This window comes from Larus michahellis, chromosome 10 (genome assembly GCF_964199755.1).
Source record: "Larus michahellis chromosome 10, bLarMic1.1, whole genome shotgun sequence".
In the NCBI taxonomy this organism is placed as follows: Eukaryota; Metazoa; Chordata; class Aves; order Charadriiformes; family Laridae; genus Larus; species Larus michahellis.
This window is the reverse complement of record NC_133905.1, coordinates 7,928,635-7,948,635: the sequence shown is the minus strand read 5'-3', so window position 1 is coordinate 7,948,635 and position 20,001 is coordinate 7,928,635. Positions and strand designations below refer to the sequence as shown.

The window sequence follows — 20,001 nt, the reverse complement described above, 5'->3', positions numbered from 1 at the left end:
TTATTAAAAAAAAAAAAAAAAAAAAAAACAAAGAGAAAGTTAAAGCAAAAAAGAAAGAAAAAGAAAAGAGCATTTTTATCTGCTAGTTTCATGTTGGGCCTCTGCATGGTCAGATGCTTGGGAGCATCCTCCTTGCAGTGGTGCGCTCTTCCCCAGTCCTCCTCTGCTCTTCGTCTTTTGCTGAGCTCTTCTCTGTTTTAGGAGTGCTTTGCGTAGCTCTGTCTGTAACTTTCTGTCCGTCTTTATTTTAATAAGTTTCAAACTTTCTAAGCTGTAGAAACAAAGCTTGAAACATGGCTGTGAAATCTCAAACATAAAAGCATCGTGACTTTTTACCCCCTAGTGTAGAAGGTATTTTTTTCCTTTTCTCTTCTCTGCTACTTTCAAAATTGTTTAAAGCTTGCAAATAGGCATTAGTTCCACCTAATTTTTGTTCTGTGACCCTCTTCAGTCTGTGCTTATTTGCCAGAGGGGGGAGCGTTTTCCCGTGTCTCAAAAACCTTAGCACAGTTGCACAGGTAATTTGACATGCTGGTGTGAGTGGCACCACGTGTGGAGGCTCTTCATGAGCCTATTTGAAGAGCCGTGACCCTTAGGATGTTGAACAAGCTTGATGTTTCACAGGTTTCTTTTCCCTACGATCTCTCTACATGAAATCTGACTGCTGTGTAAAGTCTGGGTACCTTTAAGAAAACCCCATGAGGATGCTCGCCAGCATCCTCGCCAGCTCAGGTGAGCTCTCGCGGGTGTCACCAGGCAGCAGCTCCAGCTGCAGCACGCTGCTGCTGGGACAGGAACAGGTCCCAGGAGGAAAGTCCCTGAAACAGTGCAATGGGCTGTGGCCAAACTGGAGCTCTGTCCTCAAAGCTTCAGCAAGTGTCCAGGGCCAGAGAGGAAACCCCCGGCATGACGTGCTGAGGTCCATCACCAGACCTCCTTGCGCTGGGCTGCAGGGCTGCTGTGGTTCCCACACTCATGTGGGGAACATCAGCTGCAGGGTGGGCTCCCCTTGGGAGACTTAAAATGGCAAGTCTGGCCATAGGTGTCGGCATACTGTGGCTGGGACCCTGTGCCTGCAGGATCCTACATGGAACGAGTTCACATTCTCTGCACATTCAGGCAGCTTGTGGTTGCAGGAGCTTGGAGATGTCATCTAGAAATGTGCCTGTCTAGAGGGGGGCGTTTCTCATACTGTGGGTCATTCAGCCTCCATAGCACAGTTTTCCAAGCCATGAGGCCAGACGGGGAATGATTCATGGAGTACAAGTAGTAGACGGTGGTCTTTGTTCATTGTGTAGTTGGAGAAGTGGCCACTCTGGCCACAGCCATCCCATCCCCAAGGAGTTGGTGTCCTTCTCTGCAGTCCCAGCAAACAAGGATTACTCTAGACATGATTGAGTTTAAACATGGGCTGGAGGGAGGGCTGGGCTGGGACTCGGAAGAGGACCCATGTTAAATTGGGGGTTCTTCAGAGAAAGCAGATCTCACTGTCAAGCTGGAAAGGAGAGGTTAATTAGCCAAGAGGAGAGCGGAGGCATGAGTGATTACAGATGTCCTAGGTGCAGATGTCCTCGATCCTCCAATTCTGTTGTGACTATACAGGCTGTCACTGCAGGAGACATATTGTTCTTTCTAAACAAAAAAGTTCTCTTAAATTTTGTTTCATACTGCTTCTGAATACCCTTTTTTTCCCTGAAGAACCATCATGGTTTTTCCAAACATCTGTCCCACGTTTCCCTCAGAAGATAATTAATGCCCTTGTCACTCAGACAGCCCAGCAACTTTGGCTGTTGCCAGACAGGACGTTTTTGGGTAACCATCGCACGTCCAAGGTGTAGTGCTGCTGACCTGCCAGTGGAGCTCACCATCTCTCTGTCCTTATCTTCACAGCTGGGGCACCCAAGGAGACTTCACGACAACACACGCGCTTCCTGCAGTGAAGGTGAAGCTGTTCACGGAGAGCACGGGAGTGCTGGCTCTGGAGGACAAAGAGCTTGGGAGGGTAAGGAGATTTTGAGTTTAATAATGTTTCCTTTTGGCCCTGCTTTTCTAGAGAAATCTCTCCTGTACGGAAATATCTTTGGAGCACAACATGCTCTGCTTTTTTGCCAAGCTTCAGGAGGGGAGGAAAAAAGCAAGCTCTGCACTGCTGGAAAGGAGCGCATCTCGCATGCTGTCTTTGTTGTGAGTTTTTAATGGCAGCATTTCAGCTGGCTGTGCCTGCGCTCCGCAAAGGCAGAGGATCTTGTGTGCGATATTGGCAGGCCGGAAAGCCTTAGAAGTTGCTTACGGAAATGGACATTCCTGAGGCAGAAAAGGGGATTATGCTGAAGCGAAAAAGAAGGGATTTAAGTTTGGCAAGAGAGTGTTAAGCTGCTCTTGTATCTGCTGAGCAGCCGGTGCACGGTTTGAGCATTTGAAAGCACTGACTGCGGTACTCGCTGCAAAGGGCTTGAAATCCTGGCTTCCCCTGGGGATTGTGGCTGAACTGGTGGCTTCAGTGGGGGTGGACTGGGAACTGAAACATGGGGGTTCATTGCCCCTATCAATGATGTTAATAGCTCAGATTCCCAGGGTACTGGCCGCAGAACCGACCATCTCTGCCCATCACCTGTGGTCCCTAAACTGGGGACTGGTGGCCCTCCATCGCTGCAGCCCACAGCTCAGAATATCTGCAGACAGCACTTTTCTGTGGCTTTGGGACATTTCAGTTAGTCTTTGTGGATTTTTTGGCAGCTGTGTAATTTGTGTTGGCCCCAGGCATAAGTGGCAGCAACCTCCCTGCCATGCCTTCCGCAGCTCCTCAGGGGTGGGAGATCAGCACGGTGAAGACCCCATGAAAATCAGTTCAGGGTGAGATGCTGCATCTCACACATGGGCTTGGCATCTCCCGTATCACGGCTCAGCGCGGCCTGGGCGATCTCCAGGAGCAGCCTGGGCTTTGCCTGGCTCCGCAGCACACCTCGCTCTCTGCCCTGTCTACGTGGCTATGGCCAAGAAAGCCACTGATCCTGTGGCAAGCCCAAGTATGGTATTTCCAATTACAGACTAACCTGTTGGGATGTTGCTTGCTAACTCCATGTCTGCTTCTGCCTTGACACAGGAGAGTCTGTGTCCATACAACAAAGTTTTTCCTAATTAACGTGGTTTTCTGTTCATGCAAGTGCCGAATGTTCTTTCAGGTCCTAGTGAGCTATTGATTTAATTTATATCTTTATGGTGCAGAGCACTGCCTGTGATTTTGTCGCATATAATTTATGTTCATTTTAACTATTTGTGTTTTCACATTCATGTAACATCCTTTGTTCTTGCACTTTAAAGAGAGAAAAGCAAAGCTACTCCTCCTTGTCTCTTCTCAGTCTTCTCAGAGAGAGTCACAGCCCCTTCGGACTTTCCTCATCCACACCTTGATCCTTCCTTTCTCCCTGTTTTTTGACAAAGGGGATGACCCCGCTAGGCTGCAGTACGCCAGCCGAAGACCCACAGTTGCTTTGCTGCGCAGCATCGTAATATTTTCAGGATTATTTTCAAAACCTTCTACTTCAAACAGCCCGGCACTCCTGCCTTTATCCGCCGCAGCGTGCTGAGCAGAGCTTTTCACCCAGCCGGCCGCGATGCCATTCAGGGCTTTTTCCCCTGAGTGGTTACGCTCGGTGTAAACCCGCTTGCTTTGTGAGTCTTGTTTCCACTGGCAGCCATGAGCGGTGCTGACTTTGCTGGTCTTGGGAAGCAATTAGTTGGGCATGTTGTTCTCAGAAGGACGTCAGGCCCCAAAGCAACCCCTCTTGCCCTGAAGTGCTGATGAGCCAGCCCCGCCAATGCGCTTTAATTCCCGGTCCAGCGGGAAGCCATCCCTCAGCTCCGGCCGAAGGACGTGGGCCAGCAGCGGCAAGCGCGGGCAGCCGGGCGGTGATTTCCCCTGGCCCGTGGCCACCAGCGCTTTCAGTCGGCCGAACTTCAAAGGGACGCTCGGTGTGCCCGGAGCGGCCGAGAGATGACGCGTGTCTGCTCAAGCTGCATCAGGATTTCTTCTTTAATGAAACAATGAAACCGGGAGCGTGTTAGTCCCCTGGTTCAGCTGTTGGAGTGGGCACGAACCTGTCTGCAGGGAGCGAGGAGGGAAGCAGGTTTTATACACAAAAACACCCATGTTCAGCCCCCCTTTGAGAAGCGGCTTTGTGCTCTGCCAGGCGTGTACAATGCCCACTTTCTATTGCGAGTGTTAAATTGGCAACCGGCCGACACTCCTCATTTCGCTACTTTTATCAAAGGGAAAAATGCTCCCAAGCCCTAAACTGCTGGATGGGCAGCTGAAGGCATGGGAATACATCCTGGCCCTATTGAAGCCGGTGGCAAGGCTCCCGTGGGTTTCAGCCATGCCAAGACTTCGTCTACTGAGAGCAAAGAGGGGAAGAGCCATGAATTACAACAACACTGAGCAAAGTTTATGCGCCTTTTGATGAAAAAGAGTTAGAAATCAAAGTAGGGAGCATCCCAAACACCCTGAGTGGCTGCTGCCTCGCTAAGAGATGCGGTTTAGTGTAAGTCTGTGTGCTTGCATGGCATGTGCTTGCAGTGGGGGTCCTTGGATACTGCTCAGATTTTGGGTCCATCCCTGTTTCTAACAACACCCCGCGTGGAGGACTCACTGTTCATCTTCAGGATTTGCCCACCGGTGTTTTTTTCCAAGAGTGATGCAGTAGAGTGCTCAGTTATCTGTGTAACTAATAACAGCTTCAGATTCCTGCCAGAGAAAGCATTCGTCTAATTCAATAAAAGAAGTGATAAATAATGTTGATGAATAAGGGTGAAGTCAAGAATCTACTGATGTTAACCTCAGGCTTTGGAGGAGGCAATAAAATAATTTTTAAAATCATTCATCAGAGTGTAATAGCGTCAAGGATATTTTGGTGGAAAAGAGCCCCTAGGTTGTGGACTCAGCAGTAAAGTTGAAGAGCAGTACAAGATTATAGTCTGGGCTGGGGTTTGGCAGGAGCACGGATAAGCGTGAGCAAGGAATGAGTGATGGCAGCACATCAAATGATGAGGGTGAATGCTGCCATTTGTGAAATAATGTGCTTGTGTAAAGTTTAATGGATTCAAAGGAGATTCATCTCACTACAGGACAGTGGAGACTTGAATGAATTTGTGCCAGGCAAAGTCACCTCTGAGAGTGAAAGCATCGGAAGAGGAATGGGCGTAGGACAGAGTGGGTTAAGCCACCTCAAAGGACACATATGGAAACATCAGGAGAAGATGGTGGATGTGGTGTAGTTCTGGGAGAATACTCTGTGGGCCACTGTCTGAGGGAGCTGGTCTGCTTTGTAGAGGGAATGGGTGAGTGGGAAAAACACAGCTATGATCAGGAGAGATTACTCGCCTCTTGGAGCCTTTCCGTTTCTTTGATGAGCCAAGCACTTCCATTAGCGTTCAGCTGCACGGCTCCACTGCAGCCGATGGTGTTGCACTGATTTACCCCAGCTGGAGACGGTCCCAGCATTTCCTCACTGCACGAAAACGAAGCAGAGCGTCCTGCAGCCGCTGATGTCATGACACGGGATGCAGATTCTATCTGCTGTCATAGTGCAATCAGACACACCAGCCTACCTGAAAAGCTGCCTACTCCATCCAGTCTTGACAGTAAGCAAAAAAATCAAGCCAGCTTCCCCGCAACCTGATAGCAGCAGTAAACGAACCATTTTAGGTGGAGCTTTCTGAGCCCTGGAAAAGGCACACCTCATGTGGGAAGTGTCGGGAAGGCTGGAGGTTGACTGAGTTGTATGAGGCTGAAAGTGGGAGATTGCAGAGGGCAACCTCAGCAAACCTAAGCACGTTAGTCCACCATCACTTCTAGACTGATTTACCTGGACAGTTGCAATTTTGTTTACCACAATCTGTCCTTAACCGGTGGGAACTAATAATGCAGTTCTGTTCTGTACAACCCCATGAACAATGGCACAGGAGGTAGAGGAGCTAAAGAGCGTACGAACTAATCTCAAAATAATAAGCTATACTTTAAAAAATCCACCCTTGCTGATGTGAATAGAATTTTCCAGACTGACCTCTAAGGGGAAAAGCAGCTCATCTGATGTGCTTTTGCTCCCCATTAAAACCCATTTTGTGAATAATTTGTTCCTTTAAACATTGTTGCTTTTGACACTTGCAGGTTGTTCTCCATCCTACTCCCAATAGCCCAAAGCAATCAGAGTGGCACAAAATGACTGTTTCCAAAAACTGCCCGGATCAAGACCTGAAGATCAAGCTTGCCGTGCGAATGGATAAGCCTCAAAACATGAAGCACTCTGGGTAAACGCTTTTCTTGATCTGAACTCAATTTGTTTTGAATGTGCATTAGAAAACTTCTCTTTTTTAAGATTGGGGAAGAGAAACTCTTTTTCTCAAGTTCATGGGAGGTCAAAGAAAGATAAATATAAAAATGGCATTAGTTCAGTCATTTATAATGCACTTTCTGTATTCTTAGCATAGTCTTTTTGATGCATATCAGCCTAACAGCTTAAATATTAAACAGTATTTCTCAGGAAATTGCTAGGTTATTTTTTTTCCTATAAGGAAATAATAGGTGAACTGCCTGACTCTTACTGAGAACGGTATAATTTCGTAAATTATTCTGTGTTTCCCTGTATTGACTTCTCAGAGCGCCTTCTGCTTGAAACAAACTCCAGCGTCATCGTCATTATCTATACAGAGATACACAGCACAATTAAATAGCGGTTGCCTGGAGTAGGACTAATGATCTGGAAAGTTAAAAGGGAAACCTCTCCCCTCGAGATGTGAGCGGCAGAGGATCTGGGACCAAGGGGGATCCCTCACCCCCACCCCTGGCTTCCACCTTTGTGCTGTGCAATTAGAATTTAGATCATCCTTGGGAAAATGTGAGGCTAATGGCGAACGGCATTGGCAAGGCTTTCCTCTGTTTGCTTTTCAGAGCTGAGGATGCGATAAAAAATAGAAACTATCCAGGAAAGTCACTATTTGGTTAACTCTTTCTCTGGTATGTTTTTGGTGCTGTAAGAGTGACTTTGTTTCGTTTTTATTTTCGTAGTGTTTTGTTAGATTCAATCCACTATGAGGTGGTTTGGATCACTCATCTTTTTTTTTTAATTCCTTCTCCTCCTCCTCCTCGTGTCTTCTCTGCTAATGAGATCAGAGCCAATAGGCACATTTTCTTGTGGCCCATAGTTTAATTTTTCCAGCACGACCACAGGCACCAAAAGCAAGAAAGGACAGTTCACATGTCATGTTTGTTTCCCTGACTTCAGCAACAGGGCTGAGCTGAGCAGTCCTGGCTTTTCTCAGGTGTTCTTGAACTAACATTTGATGTACAAGATGATGCTTAAAACTGTGTGGTTTATAATACTAGCTTGCTATCAGAACTGAGGTTGTCTTTCTGTTGATGTTGGCAACAATAGCAAAAAGAGCAATTATTACCCTGTTCTTGAGCTAGCCAAGGACTCGGTGCCCACATTAGCATGACTTGGAGTTTTGTGGCTGAAACATTCACCAAGAGTATGCTGGATCTCTTCTGGCATAAGGAACCACTAGCATAATGAAAAAGAAAATGTTTTTCTATTTATTGAGCCAGAACTAAAGTAATTATAAGGATAAATAAAACATATTAATGCTGAATAACGTCCTTGAGTTTATTATTAGTCTGGTGCTGCCACTGTTTTTGCCAGTGTTTGTAGTACAGTGTCACAGCAGCAGCTTCATCACAGAGATTATATGCTAATTTTGACATTAATTTTAAAAGTTAATTCTTCCTTTGCAGAAAACAATACATTCACTCCTCCTAAGAAATTACTCAGTTTGCTTGAATATCTGTAGCCAAGTGATTTCTAGGGATTCATCTTAAGCTGTTCAGTGCACTGTCCTGGTTTAGTCGGTCCAGTGTATACTGGGATACCGGGTGCTGGTTTTGATGCAGTAAGTGTCCCTCTGTTTGACAGCTTCCCTCAGCCAAATAGTTTTGTGAAGGCTTAAAGCAACATTTGGGGTTTCTCTCCCTTAATTCTTCCATCACAAATGTATTCTTCACCCATGTGACCATGTCATAGCTATTCACTGGCACTGAATGGCTCCTAAATTCTGAGCAAGTTGTGAAAGACAAAGAGGAAGAGAGAATTAATACTGTGCAACGTTAAGACCCTGGGAGCTTTTTTTTTACAGGTTATTTATTCATGCTAGAAATAAACACATTCATGAATGCTGCTGAGCTTGAGTCTTGTAATTACTCCTGCTTGTGCATTAACTTCAGTTTCTAGGTGTGAAGAAAACATACTGAAAAGCAAGAGAACAACATATAGTCACTTGTGTACTGAATTCACCTATTCTTTACTCCTAGGTATTTATGGGCCATTGGTAAAAATGTTTGGAAGAGATGGAAGAAACGATTCTTTGTCCTGGTGCAGGTAACAAATTTAACTAGAAGTGATCTTAAGTCACAGCGTGGAATATTTAAGTCTTTCCTGTGGCCATTTTCAGTGCTGTGTAATTGATGCTGAGCTGTGGTTCTGCATAACGTGTCTGTTACCTCATGGATTTTTTTCTAAATGTATACATCTTCTCAAGGATACCCCAGTTGCAGACCTCTAGCCAGGAATTTCCTGATGCACATGAATGCTTTGTGAAATGGAGAACCAATTTTAGTGAGGAATGAATGAGACGGGAAGGAAGCTCGGTTTGTCTTGGCTGGAGGTATTTGGGTGCAAATGCTCCCTTTTGAGCCTCCAGGTAAAATTTGAAGTCCATTGAAATCTACAGAAGTTTCACCACTGGCTACATCAGAGTCAGTATATCATTCTTGACATTTATCTTGCCTTCGTGTTCATTGCTGCCTCATGGTCTACAGCTCTCATCGTTCATTTTGCAATGTCTTTCTTCCTTTTTCCCTTTTTTCTTCTTTTCACTTTCTGTCTTCCCAGTTTCAGTAGACCTGTATATTTGGCTGTGGTTAAGAATTTCAAGGAAACAGGCAGAAGATGTCCTCTGTGACCTAAAAAGGTCTGGTTGGTACCTGGTGTGTTAGATCTTCCCTCACCTTCCCAAGGACAACTGAAACCACTGCATTAGCCACAGAAGTGTGGGGCCCCAGTTTGAGCAGCTCCATCTTCACACCAACCTGATAAAGCCACAGAGTCCTCTTGGATCCGTCTCTCTCTCCCTCCTCTCTGGGTTCCCCAGAGCGTGTTGTCTCCAAGTATGAGAGAGAAAAGCTTTGTGCAGGGTCCTGTGATGAAATCAAGACAGAGATGCTCTGATGGAATAACATGGGATCCAACTGAGATCTTGTGCCAGAACAGATCCAAAGTGATTGAATAAGAGGGTGGGATCCTACTGCTGATGAAGCAGAAGGCAGGTCTGCCAGAGGGGCTGGGATTTCACCAGTGTGTAGGAATAGAGATGGTGTAAACCAGGTGCACCAGGCTCCACATTTGGGCTGGGGCATGCTTGTATGCTGTCTTTCCTGTGCCAGTAAGGGGAAGAGTCCACACAGTCCATCTCCTCACCTTACACAGCTGACTTCTCTGGTCCTAAATCACCTAGTGTAAACTGGTTAGTTTGTTTTGAGTTAATTATTACTCCAAGTTCAACTGTCTCGTTGCATTCCCTGTTTATCCATCACTGCTGGCCTCCGTAGCACTAAACTATGTGGCAGATAAGAAAATAAATCCTGGGGAGGTAAAAGGGATTTATGACGTGCATGACACATGTAAGTAGGAGCCTATTTGGAGAGGCCAGTTGAGTACCTAGCCCAGTAACCACATATGATCAACAGCAACAGTTTAAGTGCTCTTTTTGTACTCCAGATGGGGTCAAAACAGCCACAGAAGTGGGGGAGTTAGTGTAGAACAGCCCCAGGAGATGCTTTTGTCTGCCCAAGCAGTATATTTAGATTTAGGTGAAAGTGGTGGGTTTAGGATCTGTGTAATCCATTCCTAGAGGCATCTGGTTGGCAAATGCACCCTCCGTGCAGGGACTGGGGAGGTCCCTGGTGAGGAAGGGTGCTTGGCACCTCGCGGGGGAGCCCAGCATCTTGCAGAGCTAAACTGCTGGAGGAAAATCCCAAACTCTCCTGCATAAGTGACAGCAGAGGCCATGATGAAGGAAGGGCCCTTTGGGAACATTATGCAGTGACCCTGTTCTTGGGTAGGGATTGAGGGATTGCTTTTCTCTCTATGCTTCCTTTATTATGTTCTGAAATTAAGTTAAAAGTGCTGTGACAGTCTGCGATCACCTGTAGAGCAACTGGTATTGCTTTTTCCTGAGAGAAAATTCATTCCTATTAGACCGAGTTCTCAGTCCCTTTTTCCCCTGTGAACAGGGATTCTCCAAAGCAGAGACTCCTCTTTCCTAACATAGCTTCTCCCATAAATAAATCTGTCGCTACTGTTCTGTGCGAGGGTTTGCAGGTTTGGACATGGATTCCCATGTCTCTCTCAAGGAGCCTTCTGGCCATTCTGTGTGGTTGCAGTTCTCTAGTTTTCAGTTGCTATATATTCTTCAGCTTGTTGTGGAATTGAAGCTCTCAGAGTTATTCCATGTTTTCTCATGTTACTAGGTCTGTATTCGTCAGTTGGCATATAAGAGCAGAATTTGGCCAGAAAAGCAATTCATTTGAATAAGATGAGCAGACTTTTGCCCCCAGAGAGTCTCTGTAGCCCACCTCAGAAATTCCAGCTGCCACTGCAGCTTCTCTGTTATGTTACCGTTTGCTCAACATTTGGTGCAATGTAAAGTGTTCTGCCGTACATCAAATATAAACAAGAAACACTCTCTATGCAGTCCCTCAGATGTAGTTTGAGCATATTGAACATGTCAGCAGGCAATAAAGATGGAATAAAAATACTTTGCTGTCCGTATGTTTGTCATTTGCTTTTCATGCAATGCAAAGGATGGGCGCTGATACGAGCAGGGATTGGCAGCAAAGGTGTTGGATGTCCAGGATGCTCTGAACTCTGCTAAACCGCAGACAGAAAATAACCCCCGCAGGAAGGTGAGCTGGCTCCATCACGTAAAGAACAGACAAGGAGCAGCCCCTGTTTCGGGAGCTCGCTCATCTGCTCGCTCCTGCTTGCACCAGAGCCAAGAGATGGAGTCCAAAGCATGAAGTCCATTTGGGATATAGTGGTCTGCTCAGTCCGGGACACTGCCAAGAGGGCAAGGCTGTATATTTGGATGAATAATTAAACATTTCCTTTCTGATCCCTTATCTCTGTCCCTTACCTGTAGCATCTTCTGTGGCAGCTCTGTCTCCTCTCTCGTTCCTTGCAGATTAACCTCCTCCTTCCCGGTCCTGCGCCCTCTCCTGCCCCTCTTTCCCTATTTCAGGTGGACGCAGCCTCAGTTCCTTCAGTGCTATCGGGTGGTACCGCTCTGCCTTCTGGTACCAGCGGTTAAGAAATTCATGGTAATAAATACTCGAACTCTTCATAACCACCTAAAGAAGGCACAGGGGTGCCAAACTGCATGGGCGGCACCAAGGAGGAAGGTGTTGATGGCAGTTTGTCTCTTTTGTGTCAGTGATGCCTCGCCGGTATGAACGGAGGCTTTGCACGCGTATGGAGAAAAAGGAGCTCTGCAGGGAGCATTTCCAGTGCTAGTTGGCTTGTGTAAGCCCTGGCGAGGAGGGGAAAGGAGCAATAACTGCCTTGTAACTTGGGTGGAATAATCCCTCGCACCTTCTGTGTCTGTGTAGCTGCGCGGGTTGTACAGGAGTGGAGGTGATTTGTTTGGGTGTAGTGGGTGAGAGCGGTTCCTTTGTGCCGTTTCTAGAACTGGGCCTCACCTCTCCGGCGCGGGCGTTGCTGGGTGGCCTTGGCTCACCCCCTCGGGGAAGGTCTGCAGCACGGGGCGGCTGGCAGAGCTGCTGCCGATGCTCCTCCAGCACCCACCCCTGCCTTAGGAGGGGATAGTTTTCTCTTCCGAATGAATCGCAGTCCTCCCTGCGCGCTGCCCACCCTTCTCGTAGACACCCTTTGAGATGAGCAGCAGAAGAGCAGAATACTGATTAGATGTAAATTACATGGCAGAGACTCGTTACTTGCCTAATTTTAAATCCTGAGATATGCAGCGTGAAAGCGATGGCAGAATATGGCCCTGAGCTTGGATGGAAGTGGTCGGCAGCATCACAAGTGAGGAAAATGCTTCGTAAAGGCAACAGTAATGCCAGTGGCAGTGGTAAGCGAAAGCAATGGAGCAATTTAGGGCAGAGTTCTCTGTGACTGGTTAGGAAAGAAAATGTACATCCATCACAGATGTTATCAGTGTTTCTTAAGTTGCCATATCAGCTGCCTGCCTACAAATTTCAGCCAGTTTGCCAATGAGACCCTTGATCGTGCAAAAGCTGGGATTTTTGATAGCTGACAGAGCTTGTATTAATTCTTCGCAAGGTCTAATGTGCTGTACTGGCAACAACACTATTGTTGGTTCTGGTGGCTTTGCTGGCTTTGCGATAGGAAATTTCTTATAAAGATTCGTAAGGGCAAGTGAATTAATTACATTGAGATTTCAGACTGAATCTGTTCTTCTCTTGTCATAACCCCATTTCTGTGCTCTGGCAGCATATGGGAAGTAACACTCCATGGTACCTGGATGACATGTCTGCTGAGTAGCTTGAAGCAGTTTTCAGCTGATTGTGTCTGATGGTGTTTGCAGAATGTTGTTGGAACCAGATCAACTCTCTGCAGATTAAAACCAGTTGCAGTGTCTACGCCTGGATCTATTGTTCTAGTGACAGACTCCCTGGACTCATTATAATTTAGACTAACAGTGACAGTTCCTGCTTTTAGCAAAACTCAGATGACTCGGGATAAAATGAAATGAAGTAAGTGTTTGCTAACTCCGAATAACCGACAGAATTTGAAAATAATTTGGCAAAACTGCAGTATTCTACACCAACGGTCCTAGACTGTGGTCCTCAAGTTAAGTTAAATGACCCATAGCTAGTCCCCATAATCATATTAAATCATGTTTTCAGTTAGACCCTCGCTGAGAATTGGGCATAGGTGGCGATTCGTGAGAAACCTTGAGCGTTGGTGGTAAATACCAAATGTTTGGGAACTGCTGGTTAAATAGATGCCACAGCTCATTACACCTGGCTGTGGCAGGTCCTGCGTGTCCCATCCGTACTCGCACAGGATGGCTTCCCATCACACAGCCCTGCCCCAGGACAGCACAGGCACACCTCCTGCTCGAAGGAAGAAGTTAGGACAACTGCTATGTGCAATTGTTTAGGGCTGAATGGACATGCTGAGATGTTTTCACTGTTGTTTTCACATTTGTTTCTTTAAGCTAGATCATTTCCTCTGCTCATTTGTGTCAGGAAAGGGCTCGGGAGGCAACGTACAGCTGCAACCAGAGGACAAGAGTCTCCCATCAAAGTGGAAAGCTGTATTACAGCTGGCAGTATCTTAACACAGTTTCTCTCCCTTGGGACAAAATGCGTGCTGTTGATCTAGGAAAGGTCCATTTAAGAATTTAAGCAAAGTGGGGCGTGTTATGTCAACAGTGAGGAAGGGGGAGGCGGGTGACTGAGCTCGGAGTGCAAGGGACGACAATTAACAGGTTTGAGCAGGATCCTGGGGAGGGCGGCGCTCGCTAGAGCAGGAGTCTCTGGTGGAAAAACAAGGACAAAGTCAGGACTGGTTAATACATATCTACTGTATTTATTAATCAGGCGGATTATATAGCTGGTGACAGAATATGGTCAAGTGCCAAGAAAGTCAGATCTAATTTAGCAGCCTGGGAATAGTGAACTTTGGCATTTGTCTCCCGCTGTCTGCTTCCCTTTTCCTGAATTTCTTTGTATTTTTCTCTTTCTTCCCACTTTCTTTTCTGTGTGTTCTTTTGTCTCAAATTATTCCTCAAAGTGTTTTCCCTTTTTTATCATGAACCAGCCAGGACAGCCTTGGATTATTTCCCTTCTTTTAGTTTCGCTCAGTTCAGCTTCCTTAGATGCTCCTTTCTTGGCCCTCATCAAGTCCCTGGATGAAATCCCAGCTGCTTTGAGAGTTTGTCCCTCACTGGGCAGAGATTTCTCCTCTGTCTTCCTTCAGTTTCCTCTCTGTATCTGTGCTTTTTCCAATTACTCAAACCATTCATCAAGCCCATCCCATCTGCTCGCTCGCTCTCATACTCAGCTACGGTTCGGTGTGAACTCAGCAGGCTGTAAGATTAATTTCTGCTGTTAACTGTTTCATTTGTCTGGCCACTTCTAAGCTTCTACAGAAAGCAGGCTCTGTAGAGCACAGTATTTTAGAGGACTGATGAAAGGCAAGCTGCAATCTCCACTTGACCCTACAGTGCTGTTCAGCAGCAGAGCACGATCATGACATATCGAGCTTTCTAGAATCTCATTTTGTCGGGTTTTCCTTTCCCACTGCTCATAAATGGAAGGAGCCACGTTGCACTGGTAGCCAGGACATCGGCTTCTTTCTGACCCCACGCGGTAAATGCTTTAGGCCACAGCATGGGACAGAGATGCTACTGTGCCAGTCCTTGGAGTCAGTAGCTTGAGTTGTTTGGGTGCAGGCACCCTGCATGGCACCATTGGCACCTTTTCCAGAGTCCGTGGATAGCTGCCTCCTCCCTCCAGCCTGATCCTGGCTTGCCTCCTGCCAGCAGGCTCTCGGGCAATCCTGAGCTCGGGCTTTGGACTTAAGTGAGTAGAGAAGAAGTAGGACACGATCCCAGATGAGCCCTGGCTCTTCGCACGTTGTAGATCCACCTGTAGATTTCTCTTAGAGGTCTCTTCTAATAATCATGTAGAGTGGCTTCTTCTGAGGAAATCATGTGAATGCTAACAGGAGAGACCAGTTTGCTTTGCCTCTGTCCCAGGATGGCTTCACCAGAGCCTACTGTCTATGTCTGTCTTGTATAACTTTTAACACAAGAGGCATAAGCTCTGAGATGTGTTTCCGTACATTACCGTCGTGTTGGAACGGTTGGCTTATTGATAGGGATGAAGAATATTTTCTGGGTCCAAAGATGAGAGGAATTATTTGTACATGAAGAAGAGCTTGAAATTCAGACCTCGCGTTCAGGGTCAGAGAAGAAGAAACTGAACTACTTTTACTGAATGAATTTTACCTTTTGCTACAGAGTGTAGACGAGGAAAAACAACATTAGTTGTATTAATGTTTTCAATCAATGTCAGCATAGTTTAGCACTGACTCATTTGAGGAATTAAATTTATCACGCAGTCCCTGAAGTTCAGGCTGTCTAACAGAGAAACCAAGCTGTCCTCCCCGCTCAGATGAAATCTCTGGGATCTTACTGTAAATAAAGCACATTCAAGAATTTCTCCAGGAGATGGCAGCAATATACTGCAAGTACCACTGAATGAACGCTGCAGGAGTCGTCTGAATGTTGTGCTGTGGGGCACTCGGTTATTTTTAGATTTCTTCGTGTTAATCTTTTTAATTTTTGTGTTGCCGGTACGATGGTATGCATTCAAAGTTCATAGCATAGAATGTGCACTGGTGTGCTCCTGCTATTGGTCTGTTACTTGTCAATCTTTCGTCAGTGCTGGTAGTTTTAAGGAGGATGCAAGATGCTTAAAGCATCACTTTTAGTCTTACTCCCACAAATGTGTTAATGATAGGGTTTATTCTTAGGTGGCTTTTGGAGCTGTTCCTGGAGGAAGGCACGGTGCAGGCAGGGCTGCTGAGAGCAGGCTGGCAGATCCCAGAAGCCCGTAGAGGGCAGCAATATACCGAGCGCCGGCTGGGAGACGCTACCCCAATAGACGGGTCCCCTGACTTAAATAAATGACATTTTATTAGCGATACATACTACCAAAATAGGTTCTGCGTGTGTATTTGTAGCTGAGCGATCTGTCTGGAGTTTGAAGGCAAAATCCCCCAGCCCAGCCGCTCGCCCGTCTTTCAGGATCTCTCCCGACTTCCAAAAAATGAGGAGCACGTTCCATTGCCACCCACCAGAGTTTTAAAGTTTCCTCCAGAGGTCAAGAAAATGTCCAGATGAATAAAATTACGTCAGGCGTCCAGGATGTGACACAACCTTAACAAAGTCATTTGAAATCATTTGACAGTAAATTTCCCCGTGAGTTCCTCGCCCGGGGCACGGAGAATCCTCTCCTCTCCTCTCCTCCCCGGACGAGCTGCTCGCCGACCATCCAGATTGCAGCACGCCGAGTACGCGCAGGGTCTTGATGCGGCCTGATGGCCTCCTAAAGGCGATTCGGGAGCCTGGCAGGGCCCCCGCAGCTGAGTCGGCTTCCGTCAAGAGCTTGACATTGAATGTATCGTGTCATGCAGATGGTACCTCAGAGGAGTGAGAGCTGCCATTTACAGCACTGATGACAACAACTGCCGAGATCAGTGGGATCTTAAGATTGCTTTAATATGACTGGCACCTAGCAATTTAGCTCACATTGTTTGTGACAGGGTGTCACTCTTGCACTTGTCTGGGGATGAATGATAAGAGGGTTTTAAAGCGTGGAGCTTCCTCTTTTGGAGGAAATTAAACCGCTGTATGTACTGATGCGGAGAATTAGATGCCTGCCGCGGCAGGGTGTGTTAAGAGAGGGCTTGGCAAAAGCCCGGCCAAAAGTTTAGTCTGTCTCGTATGGGCAATGACCGTCAAAATTACCCCACCGCCCCCAGCCCCTCTGAACACGCCGTCGGCGTGCGGCGTTTGCGAGTGCTTTGGATTGCCTTGTGGTGATCGCCCGGTGCCATCTTAGCTTTGTGATTTTCTTCAGGTTAGTCAATATACATTTGCTATGTGCAGCTACCGGGAGAAAAAAGCTGAACCTCAAGAGCTGCTGCAGCTCGACGGATACACTGTGGACTACACCGACCCGCAGCCAGGTACGGGGGCCAACGGCTGGTGGCCCATGGTCGCCACGCTGCCCGCGGCCCCAAACGGGAGTCCTCCCTCCCTCCCTGCTTTGCAGCTGAACTGTGATCAGCATTATTATAAATATGTTTGTGTTTAGACTGATCGTTAGCTGTGCGTGACTTTACTATAAATAGATCTAAGGAATTGAGCTGGGAGTTGCACCAGAGGAGGGAAAGACTCATCTTCTCTGGGGAGCCTAAGTGACGCTTAAATCCCAATGAAATGTGGTTGTGAACCAAATGCTCAAATCAGGTAATGATCCTAACCTGTGCCTTCAGATTATATTCCCTAAATAAAAGGTTAGCAACTATGCCTGTCTTTGTTGTAGAAAATACGTATGGGACCAACCCAGCATTTTTGCCTGCCCCATTTTCTCTCTGATGGATGCGAGTGGAAGGGAGAGGGGCAGAAAGCCCGGGGTACCTGGAGATACCTGTTGTGTACATGGTGCTGAGACCCTTCTTCAAATGGAGAAGCACCACATTTCTTTTATTTCAGTGGGGCCACACGTTGATCGTCATGATCCCCACCGTGCCCCACATAGTGGTATCCCCAGAGGAGATGAAGAAAGACACAGTAGGCTGGTTGTTCAGACCTTGATTCCAGATTGATTCTGATGTTAGGGAGATGGGAAGAGGGGTGCCAAATCAGGGCAAAGACAGAAAGAAGCACATCAGCCAAGCACTTTTTGTGCAGTGTGAGCACTGATGTACTCACTCTAACGGGCAACCTCCCACCACATGCCTTCAAAACCCATTTTTAATGGGGCTCCAGCAAGCGCGACCCACATCGAAGCTGCACAGATGGGACTGTAGGTGAGGGAAGCGTTTAATCCGAGTGTATTGGGGCAAGTTTTAGTAATCGCGGTCCAGGCTGCTACCTGGGGACCTGGCGGGCTCTCTCGCAGGTGAGTGTGGGGCAGGTGAGTGTGGGGCAGGTGAGGGGACTGAGCTCAGCCAGGAGCCGGGGACAGCGCGGGGCTGGCTGGGGACAGCCGGGGTGGCGGTGGAGTGAAAGCATGGGGGGACCCCCTTGCTGGCCTCAAAGTCTGTGAAACTCCCTTGTCGCTTCCTCTCCTGCCAGGTTTGGAGGGCGGCAGAGCATTCTTCAACGCTGTGAAGGAAGGAGACACGGTGATTTTTGCAAGTGACGATGAGCAGGACCGTATCCTGTGGGTCCAAGCCATGTACCGAGCCACCGGCCAGTCCCACAAACCTGTGCCGCCTACCCAAGTGCAAAAGCTAAATGCTAAAGGAGGAAATGTACCCCAGCTAGACGCCCCAATCTCTCAATTTTGTAAGTAAATAAGTTCTCCTAGAGAGCAGAAGTCTTTGATGGGAAGATTTTCTGCACTAGATGTGAATCAATATTCGCACACATGTTTCTGACTGCCAAAGTGAAATTTTTTTTCATTATCATTAAGCTGCTTTTCATGTCCGTGGATCCAGAAGCAGTTAACCTGTGTGTTTAGCACAACCAAACCCAAGAAACAAAATTCCTTGGGGAGCTTGTCGATGAGTATTTTAAAGTGCAATACTTGACGGAGGAGAGACTGGGATCTGGGAGCCCGAGACCCAGCTCGCTTTCTGCAGACGCGTGTTTTACCCACACACAATAAACTGCACGCCCAGATCAGAGCGATTCATTAGCGCCATTAGCTGTCTATCAAATGCATCACGTGCTCAGGACTACAGGTGCAAATCTTGCAAGTATGAAATGCACACACAAAAAGAGGTCTCCTGTTGAATATTCAACTGTAGGAAAACATATGGTATTTTTAACAGGTTGCTTTGCAGGCCAGTTAGATGTGAATTTAAAGCAATCATCTTTTAAGTCGTAGCTATGCTGCGTGTCCTGTGCAGTTATACCCAGTTTGCTTAATTTGAAATTTAGAGCAATTTCTTTTGTCTTGCAAATGTAATTTGATTATAAACCAGACGAATGCCTCCTCGCTCATTTTTCTTGAAGGTCTTGATCGCGCGTCTCGAGCCTCTTTGTTATGCAACATACAGCAGTTCTGGCTAGTTTCAGCAAAATTTAAGAATGAGTATCATTAAATATAAGTAAAATAAGGAAAAGTGGTAAATAATAGCTAGTTCTTCTAATTAAATCAGATTTTAATATTTAGAATAGTCTCTGAAAAGCTCTTGGGGAGTATTTTGTTGTAAGGAACTCCATTTGCCCCTTGCTTATCAATATCATTTGACTGTCTTTTATATTGGTTTAACTTCTTCACGTCGGTATTTATAGAAAATAACAATGCAAGACATACAGCTGTACGATCAATGTTAGAGCAGAAAACCTCTGCTTGCTGCTTTTGGGGGTTTTTTTTGATATCCTCCACATGCCTACATATTTTGAGCTCCCTTCGCCCTTGCATTGCTGCTGCTATGAGTGAGACGTAGCATGATGCAACGTGGGAAACACATAGGCCGTATTTTTATTTCGGTGACCCTCATCCTCCTCATCTCAGTCAGGTCACTGACTTCAAGGGTGCAAGGTGGAAAGGATCGGGGTTGGGGAGGAAGGATGCCTCTCAGGGAGCCAAAATGGGAGGTTGGAACTGGCCACTTGTAAGTGGCTGTAAGTTCACTGGCTGCGACCAGCCTCTGGACGTGGCTGAGTTGTGCTGACCTGAGAGCACTCCTGGGGATTGTACGTCCCTCTGCCCAGAAGGTTTAGTCAAAGAGTTCTTGGAAATAGCGAGCACGGGTCCTGCTGCTGCTGTTTTATGTGCTAAAAGTCTTCAAAGTGTGGCAAGGGAGAGCGGCAGAGGGATGCTGCTTGTGGCTCCCCCCCCGCCAAGCGATGCTGAAGGTTGTTACAAAGAGGAAGCACTCCTGCTCATCCCAGCATGATCCCTGTGGATCAGGATGAGGGCAGTGAGAGAACATTAAACTGGGGAAGCCCTTCAGGCTTCTCCCATCCCTGTGGACATCAGGCCTGGAGAATTTTTCTGTTGGGTTGAATTCCTGATGTTTACGGAGCTTTCACTTTGCCAGACGAATATGTGGGGGAGTTATGTGAAGGGTCCCTTTCCCAGACACATCGTAATTCCCTGGCAGCAGCTGGAGCAAAGTCTGACGGGAGTTTGGGAAGGGAAAGGGGATGCCCGGG

The 20,001-nt window shown here is 46.9% G+C and overlaps 1 protein-coding gene across 7 annotated transcripts in view; it reads left to right on the top strand.

The window, feature by feature from the left end:
- Positions 1-20,001, top strand: part of CADPS (calcium dependent secretion activator) — a 221,576-nt gene that overhangs the window by 104,580 nt on the left and 96,995 nt on the right. For all 7 annotated transcript variants that reach the window (XM_074602916.1, XM_074602913.1, XM_074602915.1 and 4 more), the window contains exons 7-11: positions 1,891-2,002; positions 6,167-6,306; positions 8,363-8,429; positions 16,745-16,853; positions 17,968-18,180. In XM_074602916.1, coding sequence (XP_074459017.1) covers positions 1,891-2,002; positions 6,167-6,306; positions 8,363-8,429; positions 16,745-16,853; positions 17,968-18,180 — 641 coding nt within the window. The remainder of the gene's footprint in view (positions 1-1,890; positions 2,003-6,166; positions 6,307-8,362; positions 8,430-16,744; positions 16,854-17,967; positions 18,181-20,001) is intronic.